Source organism: Herpailurus yagouaroundi, unplaced genomic scaffold (genome assembly GCF_014898765.1).
Source record: "Herpailurus yagouaroundi ecotype Mexico unplaced genomic scaffold, PumYag 28, whole genome shotgun sequence".
Lineage (NCBI taxonomy): Eukaryota > Metazoa > Chordata > Mammalia > Carnivora > Felidae > Herpailurus > Herpailurus yagouaroundi.
In genome coordinates, this window is record NW_024412376.1 from 40,043,487 (window position 1) to 40,063,384 (window position 19,898).

The 19,898-nt window shown below is 36.3% G+C and overlaps 1 protein-coding gene across 3 annotated transcripts in view; it reads left to right on the forward strand.

Annotated features, from left to right (window-relative positions):
• The window catches only part of IQCM (IQ motif containing M), a 482,806-nt gene that overhangs the window by 284,269 nt on the left and 178,639 nt on the right, over nucleotides 1-19,898 (forward strand). For all 3 annotated transcript variants that reach the window (XM_040472666.1, XM_040472682.1, XM_040472674.1), the window contains exons 11-12: nucleotides 1,201-1,345; nucleotides 17,829-17,963. In XM_040472666.1, the coding sequence (XP_040328600.1) occupies nucleotides 1,201-1,345; nucleotides 17,829-17,963 (280 nt within the window). The remainder of the gene's footprint in view (nucleotides 1-1,200; nucleotides 1,346-17,828; nucleotides 17,964-19,898) is intronic.

The following is a 19,898-nucleotide window of genomic DNA, read 5'->3' on the forward strand; positions in this document are numbered from 1 at the left end:
AATAGCTATTGCAGAAAACCACCCAATAACTGGGAAACTTAAAGATTTTTTTTTTTTTTTGCTTCAGTTTTTTCACTTGTAAAACGGTATACAAAGCACATCAAAGGAAAGATGACTCAGAGAAAAATTCATGGGCTTAAACACATTCTAAAAAAAAGTAATGAAAATAGATGTCTTTAATTTAAGAAGTCAAGGGGCACCTGGGTGGCTCAGTCAGTTAAGTGGCCGACTTCAGCTCAGGTCACGATCTCGCTGTCCGTGAGTTCGAGCCCCGCGTCGGGCTCTGTGCTGACAGCTCAGAGCCTGGAGCCTGTTTCAGATTCTGTGTCTCCCTCTCTCTGACTCTCCCCCATTCATGCTCTGTCTCTCTCTGTCTCAAAAATAAATAAACGTTAAAAAAATTAAAAAAAAGATTTATAATTTAAGAAGTCAAGCACAGGAAAATAATCCTTAAAAAAGGAATTAATAAAGATAAATAGAGAAATTAATGAGCTAGAAAATGTAAACCAGTAAAAGTAATTGAATTGTTAAATAAAATGAAACTACTTAGAAAAGAAGAAATCTGAAATAGATTGGTTGTTATACTTTAATTTTTCAAGTTTATTGTAGTAGAATATAGAAAATGTATATATAGAAAATATAGTCACAGTTAAAAGGTAAATTGAAAGAACAAAATTTGCACATATGTTGAAAATGATTAATTTATTTAACAGAGTTTTAAAGACATGACAAACTATGGTAAAAAATAAGTAAAAGATACAAACATACAATTTTCAAAAGAAAGAAAATGAACAAGAATTTGAGCACCCACCCCTAGTGAATAGCTTAGGCAAGAATCACCATTACAGAAACTGCCTTAAAACTTTTTTTATTCTGGCCAAGTGGGTTACATATATAGAAATCTGGATGTCAGCCTAGGAAGCTTTCATGAAAGTATCCATCATTGAAAACTCTGTGATATGGGAATTACGGGTATCTGATGACAAAACAGTTTATGATGAAGTTCTCTGCACTCCAAAGAGATTATCTTATTCAACAGTGCATGTGTTTAACCAACCTACAGAATAAACATTAACAAATACATTCATAATTTAAGAAACTGGGTGAAATAGATGAAATGAAAAGGGCAAATTCAGATTAAATACACATAAAAGAAATATGTAAATATGGGGCTTTACTGTCTATATTGCTGTTTTATAGGCTTTGCATCATGGACCAAATTTGAGAGCAGTTATAAACATGTATCATAGACTAATCCATCGTGTTAAATATCGACTTGGTCTGTGGAGGACAAGACAAGTTATAAACTTTGTAGAGCTGGAGGAATGGATGGACAGAAAAAAATGTAAGTGATACAGTCATTTCTGATTTTATTTTAAATTTGGAATTCATTTAAATATTGAGGTTTTATACATAATTTACATATAATTACCCATAGACACCAAAGGAAAACCATGTTTTATATTGCTGAAAGCTATTTACATTTTATTTATTTTTTAAGTTTTTAATTTTTTTAAATTTTCTATTTTTATTTTTTAATTTATTAGGCACATCATTTAATGTCTCCAATTCTCCCTTCAAACAATTTATCTAGTGAGTTATAACAGTTATCTCACAAAGAAGTCAAGATGATTAAATCATAAATAGGTACAAAAGGCCAAGAATAGTGCTTGGGAATATAAGTTCTCAATACATAATAGGACTTTTCTCTTTATTAGTCAACTTTGTAGATCTTCTTTTTTAATTTTATTTTTTTATTTTTTAAAATTTACATCCAAATTAGTTAGATATAGTGCAACAATGATTTCAGGAGTAGATTCCTTAGTGCCCCTTACCCATTTAGCCCATCCCTCCTCCCACAACCCCTCCAGTAACCATCAGTTTGTTCTCCATATTTATGAGTCTCTTCTGTTTGGTCCCCCTCCCTGATTTTATATTATTTTTGTTTCCCTTCCCTTATGTTCATCTCGTTTGTCTTTTAAAGTCCTCATATAAGTGAAGTCATATGATTTTTTTCTTTCTCTGACTAATTTCACTTAGCATAATACCCTCCAGTTCCATCCACGTAGTTGCCAATGGCAAAATTTCATTCTTTTTGATTGCTGAGTAATACTCCATTGTATATGTATAACACATCTTCTTTATCCATTCATTCATCAATGGACATTTGGGCTCTTTCCATACTTTGGCTATTGTTGATAGTGCTGGTATAAACATGGGGGTGCATGTGTCCCTTCAAAACAGCACACCTGTATCCCTTGCATAAATGCCTAGTAGTGCAATTGCTGAGTTGTAGGGTAGTTCTATTTTTAGTTTTTTGAGGAACCTCCATACTGTTTTCTAGAGTGGCTGCACCAGCTTGCATTCCCACCAACAATGCAAAAGAGATCCTCTTTCTCCACATCCTCGCCAACATCTGTTGTCTGAGTTGTTAATTTTAGCCATTCTGACAGGTGTGAGGTGGTATCTCATTGTGGTTTTGATTTGTATTTCCCTGATGATGAGTGATGTTGAGCATTTTTTTATGTGTCAGTTGGCCATCTGGATGTCTTCTTTGGAGAAGTGTCTATTCATGTCTTTTGCCCATTTCTTCACTGGATTATTTGTTTTTTGGGTGTTGAGTTTGATAAGTTCTTTGTAGATTTTGGATACTAACCCTTTATCTGATATGTCATTTGCAAATATCTTCTCCCATTCTGTCGGTTGCCTTTTAGTTTTGCTGATTGTTTCTTTCGCTGTGCAGAAGCTTTTTATTTTGATGAGGTCCCAGTAGTTCATTTTTGCTTTTGTTTCCCTTGCCTCTGGAGACGTGTTGAGTAAGAAGTTGCTGCGGCCAAGATCAAAGAGGTTTTTGCCTGCTTTCTCCTTGAGGATTTTGATGGCTTCCTGTCATACATTGAGGTCTTTCATCCATTTTGAGTTTATTTTTGTGTATGGTGTAAGAAAGTGGTCCAGGTTCATTCTTCTACATGTCACTGTCCAGTTTTCCCAGCACCACTTGCTGAAGAGACTGTCTTTATTCCACTGGATATTCTTTCCTGCTTTGTCAAAGATTAGTTGGCCATATGTTTGTGGGTCCATTTGTGGGTTCTCTCTTCTGTTCCATTGATCTGAGTGTCTGTTCTTGTGCCAGTACCATATTGTCTTGATGATTACAGCTTTGTAGTATAGCTTGAAGTCTAGGATTGTGATGCCTCCTGCTTTGGTTTTCTTTTTCAAGATTGCTTTAGCTATTCGGGGTCTTTTCTGGTTCCATACAAATTTTAGGATTATTTGTTCTATCTCTGTGAAGAATGCTGGTGTTACTTTGATAGGGATTGCATTGAAAATGTAGATTGCTTTGGGTGGTATCGAAATTTTAACAATATTTGTTCTTCCTATCCAGGAGCATGGAATCTTTTTCCATTCTTTTGTGTCTTCTTCAATTTCTTTCATAAGCTTTCTGTAGTTTTCAGTGTATAGATTTTTCACCTCTTTGGTTAGATTTATTCCTAGGTATTTTCTGTTTTTTTGTGCAACTGTAAACGGGATCGATTCCTTGATTTCTCTGTCACTTCATTGTTGGTGTATAGGAACACAACTGATTTCTGTGTGTTGATTTTATATCCTGCAACTTTGCTGAATTCATGAATCAATTCTAGCAGTTTTTTGGTGGGATCTTTTGGGTTTTCCATATAGAGTATCATGTCATCTGCGAAGAGTGAAAGTTTGACCTCCTCCTGGCTGATTTGGATGCCTTTTATTTCTTTGTGTTGCCTTATTGCAGTGGCTAAGACTTCCAATACTATGTTGAATAACAGTGATGAGAATGGACATCGCTGTCTTGTTCCTGACCTTAGGGGGAAAGCTCTCAGTTTTTCCCCATTGAGGATGATATTAGCATTGGGTTTTTCATAGAGGTACGCTGCTTCTATCCCTAGTTTCCTGAGGGTTTTTATCAAGAAAGGATGCTGTATTTTGTCAAATGCTTTCTCTGCATCTATTGAGAGGATCATATGGTAATTTTCCTTTCTTTTATTGATGTGATGATTCACATTAATTGTTTTGCGGATACTGAACCAGCCCTGCATCCCAGGTATAAATCTCACTTGGTCGTGGTGAATAATTTTTTTAATGTATTGTTGGAGCAGATTGGCTAATATCTTGTTGAGGATTTTTGCATCCATGTTCATCAAAGAAATTGGTCTATAGTTCTGCTTTTTAGTGGGGTCTCTGTCTGGTTTTAGAATCAAGGTAATGCTGGCTTCATAGAAAGAGTTTGGGGGGCGCCTGGGTGGCGCAGTCGGTTAAGCGTCCGACTTCAGCCAGGTCACGATCTCGCGGTCCATGAGTTCGAGCCCCGCGTAGGGCTCTGGGCTGATGGCTCAGAGCCTGGAGCCTGTTTCCGATTCTGTGCCTCCCTCTCTCTCTGCCCCTCCCCCATTCATGCTCTGTCTCTCTCTGTCCCAAAAACAAATAAACGTTGAAAAAAAAAATTAAAAAAAAAAAAAAAGAAAGAGTTTGGAAGTTTTCCTTCCATTTCCATTTTTTGGAACAGTTTCAAGAGAATAGGTGTTAACTCTTCCTTAAATGTTTGGTAGAATTCCCCTGGAAAGCCATCTGGCCCTGGACTCTTGTTTTTTGGCAGATTTTTTTATTACTAATTCGATTTCCTTACTAGTTATGGGATGGGTCTGTTCAAATCATCTATTTCTTCCTGTTTCAGTTTTGGTACTGTATATGTTCCTAGGAATTTGTCCATTTCTTCCAGATTACCCATTTTATTGGCATGTAATTGCTCAAAATATTCTCTTGTTATTGTTTTTATTTCTGTTGTTTTTATTGTGATCTCTCCTCTTTCATTCTTGATTTTATTTATTTGGGTCCTTTCCTTTTTCTTTTTGATAAAACTGGCTAATGGTTTATCAATTTTGTTAATTCTTTCAAAGAACCAGCTTCTGGTTTCATTGATCTGTTCTACTGTTTTTTTTCGGTTTTGATAGCATTAATTTCTGCTCTAATCTTTATTATTTCCTGTCTTCTGCTGGTTTGGGTTTTACTTGCTGTTCTTTTTCCAGCTCCTTAAGGCGTAAGGTTAGGTTGTGTATCTGAGATCTTTCGTCCTTCTTTAGGAAGGCCTGGATTGCTATATACTTTCCTCTTATGACCGCCTTTGCTGCCTCCCAGAGGTTTTGGGTTGTGGTGTTATTATTTTCTTTGGCATCCATGTACTTTTTAATTTGCCCTTTAACTTCTTTAGTAGGATGTTCTTCAGTCTCCAAGTATTTGTTACCTTTCCACATTTTTTCTTGTGGTTGATTTTGAGTTTCATAGTGTTGTGGTCTGAAAATATGCAGGGTATGATCTCGATCTTTTTGTACTTACTTAGGGCTGATTTGTGTCCCAGTATATGGTCTATTCTGCAGAATGTTCCATGTGCACTGGAGAAGAATGTGTATTCTGCTGCTTTAGGATGAAATGTTCTGAATATATCTGTTAAGTCCATCTGGTCCAATGTGTCACTCAAAGCCATTGTTTCCTTGTTGATTTTTTGACTAGATGAGCTGTCCATTGCTGTTAACGGGGTGTTGAAGTCTCCTACTATTATGGTATTATTATCGATGAGTTTCTTTATGTTTGTGATTAATTGATTTATATATTTGGGTGTCCCACATTTGGCACATAAATGTTTACAATTGTTAGGTCTTCTTGGTGGATAGACCCCTTGTATATGATATAATTCCCTTCTGCATCTCTTGATACAGTCTTTATTTTGAAGTCTAGATTGTCTGATATAAGTATGGCTACTCTGGATTTCTTTTGTTCACCATTAGTATGATAGATGGTTCTCCCTCCCTTATTTTCAATCTGAAGGTGTCTTTAGGTCTAAAGTGGGTCTCTTGTAAACAGCATATAGATGGATCTTGTTTTCTTATCCATTCCCTTACCCTATGTCTTTTCATTGGGGCATTGAGTTCATTGACATTTAGAGTGAGTACTGAAAGATATGAATTTAATGCCATTATGATACTTGTAGAGTTGAGTTTCTGGTGGTGTTCTCTGGTCCTTTGTAATCTGTGTTGCTTTTGGTATTTACTTATTTTTATATGTATATATTCATCTTTTCTCCCCTCAGAAAGTCCCCCTTAAAATTTCTTGCAGGGCTGGTTTAGTGGTCACAAACTCCTTTAAATTTTATTTGTCTGGGAAACTTTTTATCTCTCCTTCTATTTTGAAGGACAGCCTTGCTGGATAAAGAATTCTTGGCTGCATATTTTTCTGATTCAGCACACTGAATATATCCTGCCACTCCTTTCTGGCCTGCCAAGTTTTTGTGGATAGGTCTGCTGCAAAACTGATCTGTCTCCCTTGTATATTAGGGATTTTTTTTCCCTTGCTGCTTTCATGATTCTCTCCTTGCCTGAGTATTTTGTGAATTTGACTATGATAAGCCTTGTTGATGGTCAGTTTTTGTTGAACCTAATGGGGGTCCTCTGTGCTTCCTGGATTTTGATGTCTGTGCCTTTCCCCAGGTTGGGAAAGTTTTGTGCTATGATTTACTCACATAACCCTTCTACCCCTATTTCTCTCTCTTCCTCTTCTGGTACCCCTATGATTCTGATATTGTTCCTTTTTAATGAGTCATTGATTTTTCTAATTCTTAAATTGTGCTCTTTTGCCTTAATCTCCCTTTTTTTTTTTTTTTTCTGCTTCATAGTTCCTTATAACTTTGTCCTCTATATTGCTGATTCTCTGTTCTGCCTCATACATCCTGCCACCACTGCATCCATCCGTGATTGCGGCTCAGTTATAGAATTTTTAATTTCATTCTGGCTATTTTTTACTTCTTTTATCTCTGCAGAAATGTATTCTAATCTATTTTTGACTCCAGCTAGTATTCTTATTATCATGATTCTAAATTCTGGTTCAGACATCTTGCTTGTATCTGTGTTGGTTAAATCCCTGGCTGTCGTTTCTTTGTGCTCTTTCTTTTGGGGTGAATTCATTCGTTTTGTCATTTTGAAGGGAGAAAAGGAATTAACCAGGTATAAAAATTGAAATAAAAAAGTTAAAATTAAAAAATATTAAAATTAAAAATTAAACACACACACACACAAATCGAATAGATGATGCTAGATCCTAGGTGTGTTTTGGTCTGGGTGTTGAAAGTGGCTTGACAGATTAGAGAAAGAAAATGGGGGGGTGGGGAGAAGAAGAAGAAAAAAAAGAAAATCGTTTGACAATTTGAAAAAATGAATACACTGAAGTAGACTAAAATGAGATGACGGGGTAAAATAGAATTTGAAAAAATACACACAAAAGTAAAGAATATAGTGGAAAAATTTAAAGAAAAATATTTTAATACAAATTAAAGATAAATATGAATTTTTTATTTCTCTATATTCAAGAAAAAAAAGGAACGAAAAAGAGAAAAAAGAGAAAAAAAGAAATAGTTTGAAAATTTGAAAAAAGTGAATACACTGTAGTAGACTAAAATCAAATTATGGAAGTAAAATAGAATTTGAAAAATTTACATAGAAGCAAAAATATGGTAAAAAATTAAAGAAAAATATTTTTAATAGAAATTGAAAGTAAAAATGAAGTGTTTCTCTTTCTACATTCAAGAAAAAGAAAAGAAACAAAAAACAAAAAGAAAGAAGAAAAAAAGGAAATTGTTTGAAAATTTGAAATGGTGAATATACTGAAGTAGACTAAAACAAAATGATGGAAGTAAAATAGAAATTGAAAAAGTTTACCCAAAAGTAAAAAATATAATAATAAAAATTAAAGAAAAATATTTTTAATTAAAAATTGAAAATAAAAATGAATTTTTTCTCTTCCTGTATTCAAGAAAATGTAAAAGAGAAAAAGAAAACAAAAGAAAGAAAATTGAATAGATGAGCCTGCTCACAGAATGAAGTAGGACTGAAATTACTTTGTTTTCCCCTAGAAGTTAGTCTATGTAGCGCTTTATAGGCCATAAATTAAGTCGGCAGTGAGACTTGTTTCTTGAAGAGGGAAGTTGGCCCAGTTGGGCGGGGCTCAGTGTAACAGCTCTGCTCTCCACTAGTTGGCGCTGCTAGCCTACTGGGGTGGATTGTTGGCGGTGCTTGTAGGTGCGTATGCGCATGCGCGGGAGGGGTGACCATGGCACCATTCGGCTACCAGTCTGTTCTCCGGGATCAGAAATCACGCACCTGTCCTCTGTCTTCAGCTTTCGTCCACGTCCCGCTTTTTCACTCTCCCTGACCAGGCCCCAGGCAGTACCTCTCTCCCAAGTTTTGTCTCAGATGCGGCTGTTTTCCCTGGCCCCTTACTTCTGAAGGACTGCGGCTATGACCCGTTCCGCCCCTCTGTGGGAGGGTCTCACTGAGCAATGGCCGAATGCCAGCTGCACCCAGGAATGCCTGCTGGACCCTGCTGCTGCCAGTGCCCCGAGACTGCGGCCAGGTGCCAGCCCGCCCCAGAAAAAGTTTGCGAGATATTATAGCGGCAGCTTTTCAGGGATTATGGAAAATCACAACACACATCTGACACCAGGCTTCACCCTTAACGGCCTTTTTCCAGCACCAGCGGATGTGGCCGTTTTCTGGGGTCTGCTGGGACCAGGTGGCTTCAACAGTCTCTACCAAATGCCCTTCTAGCAGTGGAACCGCTTTTCCCCGTGTGGCCTGAGAACCTCCTGGACCCCACTCTGTTCCTGGGGATTCGTCTTTCCCACCAGAGCACCACCAGGTATTGAGCTGTGGAGCTGCAGACTTTGCCCTGCCGTTGTTTACAGTCTTAATGGGATTTAAACCTTCTCCTTTCTCCTTTCTCCCTTTTTAGTTTAGTCCCTGCGGCTGTTTCCAGTTTTCCACTTTCTCTCCAGCTGCTTTGGGGAGGGGTGCTTTTCCCGTATTCTCCCCCCCTCCCCAGTCTCCATCCTCTCTCCATCCCCAAAAGCGGTTCCCTACCTTCTGAGGCTTCTCGCTCCCCAAACTCACCTCTCCGTGCCACATACCTGCTGAATTCTGTGGTTCAGGTTGTGCAGATTGTTGTGTTAATCCTCCCATCATTTTTCTAGGTGTGTAGGATGGTTTAGTGTTGGTCTGGCTGTATTTCATGGACGCGAGACACAGAAAAAACTTCCATGCTGTTCTGCCATCTCGGCTCCTCCCCTATCTATTTTTTAAGTTTTTTAAAAGAAGTTTTTATTTATATTCCAGTTAGTTAACATACAGGGTAATATTAATTTCAGGTGTACAATATAGTGACTCAATACTTCCATGTAACACCTGGTGGCTATTTGCATTTTAAAGTGATGTATATTTGGCTTAATTTATTAGGATCTTGTGTTTATAAACAACAGAAAACCCATTCTGGTTAACCAAAGCAAAAAGAAAATTTATAGGAAAAATAGTTAAAGAATCAGATTTCACACAGAATTTGAAACAGAGCTACTCCAGAGATTTAGGGAGCAAAAAGTAAGGGGAAAAAAATCTCTATTTGTCCTTGGGAGACAGATAAGCTCTTGTCACTTACAAGACTTTTTTGTTTCTATGCTTTAAATTCAAATTCCAGGGAGAGAACATCTGATTAGCTTAATTTGAATCATGAATCCAACACTCTGCCATGGGAGGGCAGAGAATTTTGCTGGAGTTTCACAGAGGTTATATCCACTGGGGGAAGGGTAGCTCCCCAAAGGAAAATTACATACTGCTAACAGAAAAATAACTAATGGACACCAAGCAGGCTAAATAGGTATCTATTATGTGTTGCTTGTTAGTGTTGAAATTCTGTTCACAGAACAAGTTCCTCAATTTATATCTTAGCTTTCAGAGAGCCTGGTTCCTATTATATTTAATGAATTTACATTGCTTAGGATTAGGATGGACACTACAGCCAGTTTCTTGATTAAAAAAATAATAAATGAAGACTTCTGGTTTCTGGTTCCACATGTAAGGAGCCTGGAAGTCTCCACTCCATTTTAACATGTAAAAAAGCTGAATATACTAAAAAATTAACTTCTCATGGATCTATAAGAGACGGGAAAAGATAGAGAAAACTGGTTAAAGAGATAGACACTCAAATACAGGGAGTTGCAGTTACCAGAGCAGAGACTGGTAGGTGGAAATTGATATGGGGAGAAACAAGGGTTGGCAAAGATATGGAGAAAAAGTAATCCTCTTGCACTGTTGGTGGGAATGCAAACCAGTGCAGCTACTGTGGAAAACAGTATGGAAGTTCCTCAAAAAATTAAAAATAGAACTACCATACAATCTAGTCACTGCACTACTGGGTATTTACCCAAAGAATACAGAAACACTAATTCAAAAAGACGTGTGCATCCATGTATTTATTTTTAGCGTTATTTAAAATAGCCAAATTATGGAAGCAACGAAAGTGGCCATTGATAAATGAATGGATAAAGAAGAAATGGTACATATACACAATGGAATATTACTGAGCCATAAAAACTAATGAAATCTTGCCATTTCGAACAGCATGGTCAGATCTAGAATGAATGCCAAGTGAAATAACTCAATCAGAGAAAGACAAATACTATGATTTCACTCATATGTGGAATTGGATAAAATGAATGAACAAAGTAAAAAAGAAAACAAAAATCAGACTCTTTGGAGAACAAACTGGTGGTTACCAGAAGGGATGTGGGAGAGAGGGTGGGTGAAATAGGTGAAGGGGACTGAGAGTACACTTATCATGATGAGCATTGAGTAATGAGTGCGTAGAGCTGTTGAATCACTATACTGTACATCTGAAACAAATGTAATACTGTATATTAATTATACCATATTTAAAATCAAATTTTAAAAAAGAAAAGAAAAAAGAAATTGATGTGAGAACCAGCACCAATTAGGAAAAATGAGCTGTCATTGGCAAATAGCTGGAGGCTCAGTGTGAACAATCCCAAGAGTTAAACAAAAAACAACAACAACAACAACAAAACTCCAAGAGGACCCAGTCATAAGAAGACCACCACAGTGTTGTGATAGTTACCTCCAGGAAATTGAGCAGATTCCCACAGTAAATATCAGAGAGACAGAACCATTTTGAAAGTTGCCAGATCACACTCTTCTTTACATGGCCTACCTTCAAGGGAAATTAGTTAACTGGAGCCTAACCTGCTGGGTTATTTTCAGAGCTTAACTGATGTGGCGAAGGGCAATACCCAACTTCAATCCATTCTGGCCTTCCTGTCCCACCTATAGGGGGAGAAAAAAGATCCTGAGAAACACTTGTATAGTTCACAGTCCAGAGAGATACAGGGATATTAAGAGACTGAGACCTTATCATAGGTCTATAGAACATTTCCTCCCACACATTCAATCACATTACTAGAGGCCTGTTTACAGCTTACCTGATATATCATGTCTGGGTATCAAGAAAAAATTACAAAGTATACAAAAAGGCAAAAACTACAATCTGAATAGCTAGAGCAAACATCAGAACCAGACATGGCAGTGACGTCAGAGTTATCACACCAGGGATATAAAACAACTATGATTAATATGCTCCAGGCTCTAATGGATAAAGTAGACAGCATGCAAAAGATATATGGGCGATGTAACTAGAGAGAGAAATACTGAGAAAGAACCAAAAAGAACTAGAGATAAGACTAACAGAAATGAGGAATGCCTTTGATGGGCTTGTTAGTAGATTGGACATGGCTGAGGACAGACTGTCTGAGCTAAAGGATATACCAGTAGAATCCTTGAAAATCAAAAAAACAAAGAGTAAAAAGACTGAAAAAAAAATACCTGAACAAAATATCCAGGGACTATGGGACAACTACAAAAGGAGTAACATGGATAATGGGAATATCAGAAGGAGAAGAAAGAGAGGAAAGAACCGTAGAAATATTTAAAACAATAATGACTGAAAATTTCCCCAAATTATTCTTAGACACCAAACCACAGATCCAAGAAGCTCAGGCAACACCGAGCAGAATAAATTCCAGAAACTACAACATTTTTGATATAGGCATATCATCTTCAAACTACAGAAAATCAAAGATTAAAAAAAATCCTGAAAGAAGCCATGGAAAAAAATTCCTTTTCTATAGAGGTAGAAAGATAAGAATTACGCTCAATCTATCAGAAACCATATCAATAGACACCTCACTAAAGAAGATACACAGATGACAAGTGTTTGGAATGATGCTCCACATCATATGTTATCAGGGAAATTTATATGAAAACAGAGATACCACTACACCCTTATTAGAATGGCTGAAATCCAGAACACTGTCAATATGATATGCTGGTAAGGATGTGGAACAACATGAACTATAGTTTATTGTTGAAGAGAATGCCAGTGATACAGCCATTTTGGAAAACAGTTTGGTGGTTTCTTATAAAACTAAACATACTGTTACCAAAAAATCCAGCAATCATGCCCCTTGGTGTTTACCCATAGGCATTGAAAACTTATGTCCACACAAATTAAGCTTACCCACAGACATTGAAAATTTATATCCACACAAAACCTGTACATGTATGTCTATATCTACTTTTTCATAATTGCCAGAGCTTGGCAGCAACCAAGATGTCCTTCAGTAAATGAATAGATAAACTGTGGTACATCTGGACAAGGGAGTTTATTTAGATGTAAGAGGAAATGAGCTATCAAGCCATGAAAAGACATGGAAGAATCTTAAATGTGTATTACTAAGTGAAAGAAGCCAATCTGAATAGTTCATGCACTGTATACTTTCAACCATATGACATTCTAGAAAAGGCAAAACTGGAGAAAATCAAGATTGATATTTGCCAGGAATGAGATGGGGTTGGGAGGAGGGATGTGGCAGAATATAGAGGATTTTTAAGGCATTGAAACTATTCTGCATAATACTGCATGATGGATACATGTCATTATACATTTGTCCAAACCCATAGAATTTGCAACACTAAGAGTGAATTATGCAGTAAACTGTGGACCTTAGTGATTGTGATGTATCATCCTTGGTAACAAATGTATCACTCTGATGTGTGATGTTGATAATGAAAAGAGGCTATGCTTATGTGGAGGTAGTGGGTATGTGAGAAATCGCTGTACCTTCTTCATTTTGTTGTCAACTTAACACTGCCCTTTAAAAAATTGTCTTTAAAAAAACAAAACAAAAACAACAAAATGATGCAGATAAATTATATTTAATCCAAATGAGCATCTTACTGCTTTATTATAGTGCTACATTTTTTTATATAGTTTAATCATGAAATATGGATTTCACAGTGGACTATAACTTCCATGAAGACAGGGACTGTATCTGTTTGATTAATTAATAAATAGACACTATTAGGAAATTCCTGTTTTATCAAAAGGATTCAGAAATATTTGTTGATAGTTTTTATCAAGTTTATTACTTAGGCTAAAATTGCTGAAAGATATTTACAAATAACCAGAATTCTTTGAGTTAGAATGACTCCTTTTCTGTAGCTACAAGTTAAGGAATGAAGAAGTCAGAGACAGATTTATACAAGTCACAGAATTAAGTTAGATCAAGTAATGCAGTCCAAAATCTTGGTGTCCAGAGAAAGAAGCAGAAGAGACTAATGTGTTGGAGATGAAAAGATGGGAAGAAGGGAGAAAGAGAAAGCAAGTGAGAGAGGCAAGAAAGGGAAAATATTTCTCTCATTAGGAAGCTGCTGGAATTCCTTTGTCTTAAAAATCCTTTAAAAAAAAAGTGAGTAAGAGAGAGAGAGAGAGGGAGATTATACTGACATGCACTCAGATTTTACAACTTTTATACATAAACTTTACACCTACTATAAACAAAATTCAAAAAGATAATTTTTTTGTTTTATAATAATTTTGTTTTATTATAATTTTTTTACAGTTTTTTTTTTCTTTTCTTTTTTTTTTTTTTTCTTTTTTTTAAATTGAGGTGTTGGATGCCTGGGTTGCTTAGTCGGTTAAGTATCTGACTTTCAATTTCGGCTCAGGTCATGATCTCGTGGTTCATGAGTTCATACCCCGAGTTGGGCTCTGCACTGACACTGTGGAGCCTGCTTGGGATTCATTCTCTCCCTCTCTCCCTCTCTCTCCCTCCCTCTCTCAAAACAAATAAATAAATAAATAAATAAATAAATAAATAAATAAATAAATAAATAAACAAACGAACTTTAAAAAATTGAAGTGTAATTGATATATAACATTCTCTTAGTTTCAGGTGTACAACAGGATTCAATATTCATGTATATTGCAAAATGATCATCACAATAAGTCTAGTTAGCATTGGTCACCATACATAGTTGCAAGTTTTTTTTTTTTCTTTTTCTTTTGATGAGAACTTTTAACATTTACTGCCTAGGCAACTTTTAAATATGTAATACAGTGTTATTAATTACAGTTAATAAGAGGTATTCTCAATACTCTTTAATGGACAGTAATTTTATATTCTCTAATTGAGATTACTTTACAAATATTATCATTTTATCAAAATAATTACTAGGACCTTACATTTCTTACAGTTATTACACTGAACACCTTTTCTTTTCCACTCATTTTATATTTTAAGCTACTGACTACCAAATCACATATACTTTCCAAAATACTCCCACTATTTCACACAGTTAGTCTTGTCTTCATCCCCAAGTCTGTCACTAAATTCATTTTTTAACCTTATAGAATCTTGCTTATTCTTCTGTTTTGCTTTCTTCCCACCATTTCTCCTCTTTGATTTTAGCTGCAGATTTCACCCTCACTGCATCTTACTCTCATTTTGAAAAAGAGCTAATGTGGTTCATTTTTCTGGCCTGGACTCTGGTGGTTTTGAGCTGAAAATTACTTAAAGTCTTAAAAAAAAGCCAGAAGGGAGCCAAGTGGATACATGGAGGAAGAATGTTCTAAGCAGAGGGAGCCCCAAGCACAAAGGCACAAAGTTGGAGGCTGTTAGTATTGGAGGAAACTGTTACTGCCGTTGGAATGGAGCAAGAACAGAGCAGAATGAGATGGGAGAGGTAGTAGGGAGCAGGAGCATAGGCTGTGTCAGGTTTTATAGACCATTGGATTTTACCTTGAAAAGGTTGGGAAGCCCATGGAGAACTGTTATCCAAGGGCTATGATATGACTTATGATTGAACACATCCCTTTGGCTGTTTTGTGGAGAATAGGCTGACATGAGGTAAGTACATAAAGGAGTCCAGTCCAGTTAGGACTGATGGTGCTCTGTCCAGTGTAGGATCTAAACAGTGGAAGAGAATTAGCTAAATGAATGATTTAAAGAATTACCGACTAAGGCGCCCCTTTGCATTAAGGAGTAAAGTAACTCTAGAGTCCACAGAATTTACAAGTTCTTATTTGCCCTTATGTTCCTTAGAAAATTCTCCATCCCTTCCATATGTGTATTGCTAATTGGGTGATATTTTGCAGGTATCTATACACATTTTCAAGAATCTTTTAATGACCAGAAAATGTCATTAATTTTCATGATTTAAGTTTTGTAATGACCCTGATTAAACCTGCCTAGAATATTAATTCTGCTAGTGTGTTGTTGAACATTTGCTTTTCAGCATAATATACAGGTTAAGGACATTATTATCTATTAATATAGTTACATGACCATAATGTTAATATGTACATCAGTTTGATCTACTGAGAAGCATCTAAAACTGATTAAATGAAAAACTGATGAAGATATATATACTTTTTCAAGGAGAAGTATATTTACTTAAACAGAAAAGTAAAAAGTGGCATTCTTTTTGCACTAGTTTGGATTTTTCCAGAATCAGACCCTGAGACAAGAATTCAAGTACAACTAACTTATTTGAAATTTGATCCCAGCAAATACTGTTAGTGGAATGAAGTAAGATAGGGAAGGGATGGAAGTCAAAAAAGGATGCATTATCCAGCAGATTACCATCAACTGGAGCTTGATCTCTCTAGGGAACAGTGTAGACAACTTTCCTTAAGTGCTGGGTCTTTATACATCAACTCTCAGTTGAGGGATGGCCAGTAGTTGAGGGCCACTGCACTGTGGGCCTTAATTCCCTGGCACTTCTGACTTGCTGCACAGGTGGGCAGAGTGGAGTCCTGCAGCCAGAGGGAGCCCTGAGGCAGTGGAATGAGATGCTGGCAATTGAAAGTCAGGTCAGCATTCACAGAAATGCCAGGGACAAGGCCATATGGATGGGGCACCAACAGAAACTGCTCTAGTTTGCTTATTTGAGCAATTTCCCTTTTTTTTTTTTTTTAAGAAAAAGCCAACTAAATAAATAAAAGTTTTTTTAAATAAAAACTAAAAAAGTAAATAAAAGGTTTATTTATTTTTGAATTCAGGAGAGAGACAGAACACGAGTGGGGGAGGGGCAGAGAGAGAGAGAGGAAGACAGAATCCAAACCAGGTTCCAGGCTCTGAGCTGTCAGCACAGAGCCCAGTGTGGGGCTTGAACTCACAAACTATGATACCATGACCTGAGCCAAAGTCCGATGCTTAGACTACTGAGACACCCAGGTGACCCTAGTTTGCTTCCTTGAAAAGAGAGAAGAAGCCATAGATACTCTACATATGAATTTATTTTACTGCTGTGTTTTAGGTTCTGGAATAGTGGCTTATATTTAGGCAATCACTAAATATTTCTTGAATTTGTTGATATTTCATGACTGTCCACCTCAACCGAACAAATAAGTAAATAAATGGAAAGTTGAAGTCCATGTGGTTGAGTGCCAGGATTGTACCTTAATTTAGGTGAGAAAACATTCTAGTGCTCTTTGTCATTTGGAGCCTGTATTTCAGAGCTAAACCTGTACTGAGGCAGACCCTGTCATTCTGTTCACTCTGATTGGCAATCATCATCATGGGGCGAAACAATTATACTTCGGAGTACAGGTTTAGTATCCCATTTTTGAAAAGAAAAAATAAATTCTTTATGGGGAACTACACTTGTCAAATGTATGCATCAGTTTTCTTGGTTATTGTCTAACTCTCATTAATGCCAAGTATAGGAGATAGGTGAAGGATGACCCAACTGAGTGGTTTTCTGTGGAAACCTTGAGCGAAGAGTGGCAAGGTCACTTTCTGTGGTCACTTGAACCAAGTGACCTTAACTAGGAAGGAAGAATACATGAAGTCAGTGAACAAAAAATAGACATCATTCCATTTAGGGGCAAAAGCAGAAGCAGAATAAATAGTCCAGAGGAGAATCAATTATACGAGTGGTTAGAATGCAGATAGAAGCCTGAAAGAGAAGAAAAAATTAGGGGAACTAATGAAAAATGAATCCTGACATCAAAGTTATGTCTTACAATGTGATTTGAGCATTGATGTATGCATGATCCATGGGCAATTGTCATGTAAACCAGGCCAGAGGATGCCAGTGTTCTCTTGCAGAAACAGGTCCAAATCTGACTACTGTGGAATGTAGGAAGGAGAAGCATGCCCCATTTCCTTCTAGCCTTCCCCAGGAGGTCGCCATAATGCTACTCTAATCAAGACATAAAAATAAAACTGGAGGTAAAGTTCCTTTGAAGTTAGATGAAGCTTTCTGGTAGTTTGTACTTGACAGAGTATTTATAATGAAAATATTTTGGTGCGCCTGGGTGGCTCTGTCTGTTAAGCATCCAACCTGCTCAGGTCACGTTTTTGTGGTTTGTGAGTTCCATCCCCGCTTCAGGCTCTGTGCTAGCCCTGGCAGCTCAGAGCCTGGAGCCTGCTTTAGATTCTGTGTCTTCCTCTCTCTCTGCCTCTCCCCCACTTACGCTCTATCTCTCTCTCCTTCAAAAATAAATAAACATTAAAAAAAAAAAGAACTGCCCTCTTAAGTAAATAGTTATGAAATCAACTTTCTCATTCTCCCAAATTTCCATCATTAAAAAAAAAAAGAAAATATTTTATGTCTTTCTTTTAGTCTATGAAACAATGTTTGCTAAGAGAGAAGATTGGCAAGGATTGGAAAGAAGCGAGCTCCTTAAATTCTTCAATGAGTGTGGTCATTTCCCAATCCAGCAGCAAATTGATGAAGTTTGGGACCTGGTCCATAAAGGTGAGTGGTTTCCCGTTTCTTGTCTTCTTTTCTCTTACTTTGTCTTTCCCTCTCCTCCTTTTCTTCCTCCCTTGTTCTTTCTTTCCTTCCTTCTCTTATTTAATTTAAATATAATTTAAATTTAAATTGTTCCCATGTTTCTTTTCCATTAAATTTGTCTTATAAAATCCTTTTCCTAAAGGTTTAAAAATCTGATTTTAATATATATAAAAGAAGAAATTTAAGGATGATTCAAAGAAGTTAATGTAACACACGTTTTTTAAAGGGGCAGAGGAGGTTATTTTAAGTTTTTAAGATTTTAATATATTTTTGATACAATATAAATTATGTCTAACATAGTGTATTTTTTTTTTAATATTTTTTTTCAACGTTTATTTATTTTTGGGACAGAGAGAGACAGAGCATGAACGGGGGAGGGGCAGAGAGAGAGGGAGACACAGAATCGGAAACAGGCTCCAGGCTCTGAGCCATCAGCCCAGAGCCCGACGCGGGGCTCGAACTCACGGACCGCGAGATCGTGACCTGGCTGAAGTCGGACGCTTAACCGACTGCGCCACCCAGGCGCCCCACATAGTGTATTTTAAGCCACTATATTTTAACTACTGATGCCAAAAATCTTTCTACCGGATAGCTAGATTTGGTACTGAAGAACATAGCCAAGTTTAAATATTTAAACATTGTAAACTATTTCAATAGAATTTTGCAGTTAGAAAATCCTTTATTTTCTGAACAGTAAATAGGTGAAAGGATAGTATTGTATGAGAATACTTAATAATTTAAATGGAAGAACATCCCGTGAAAATTGTCACGAAGATGTGGGGAATATCAACAAGTTTTCCTTAATTCCTTAAGGTTCTTCTGAATGTTTCTATGACCATAATAGTGCTATAGCTTGCTGTTATGTTTAGAGATGATGGATGGTGTGTTCACAATTTAATTGAGAAAAATTGTGAAAATGAGCCCTGTGTGGGGTTCTCTACTGACACTGAGGAAACTGCTTGGGATTCTTTCTCCCATTTTTTTCTGCCCCTTCCCCTGCCCCTCAAAATAAATAAATAAACTTTAAATACAGGAAAAGGACTCATATACCTGTAGGAAGATTTGATTAAGGTCAGAGTGACAAAGTTGGAGATTCATTATAGGTTTGAAGTTCTCTTTCTTAATTTTTAGTTTACCTAATTTATTACCTATGACTTTGCCACTGCTGTATCCCTAGTACCTAGAACAGTTTTCTCGACTCTGAATAACTATTTGCTCACAGATTGGCAGAAGCATCTAAATCATTTTGTGCTTTAGTAGTCATGACTAGATTGTTTAATTTTTTTTTCTAATGACAAAAACCTAGAATGTTTATTATAGAAAATTTAGGAATGTATAAATATACAAAACTGCTAAGAAATAATAATTGTAAGCATTTGATGTCTATCTTTCCTATTTTTTTCTATGTATATGACATTATTTTTATGAAAAGTGAGATTATTTTCTACATGTTTAAAAATCTGCTTTTTTTGCTTACCAATGCTTACAAGTTTCCAAACCATACCTTTCACAGCATTATTAATGACTGGGTGATAATCTGTCATATGGAGGTTCTATAAGCTATTTATCATTGCATGTTTAAATTGTTTTCATTTTTCTTTATAATAAATAATAATGAAAAAATTAAATGCAGCAAAATAGCATGAATTAGACATTTTAAAACTTACACTGATCAGTGTTAGTAATCTACAATATAATTTTGTTTTCAAATTAACAGTTTCATAGAAATATTTCCCTCTACTGATTATTTTGGAATATATCATATATGCTTAGATTTAGAGTATGGCTCTGGCATTAGCTCTCCTGGGTTTAATTCCTGGCTTCACCACTTACTGGTTGTATCTTTGGACAATTTATTTATCTCTGCTATGCCTTATTTTTCTCAACCATAAAACA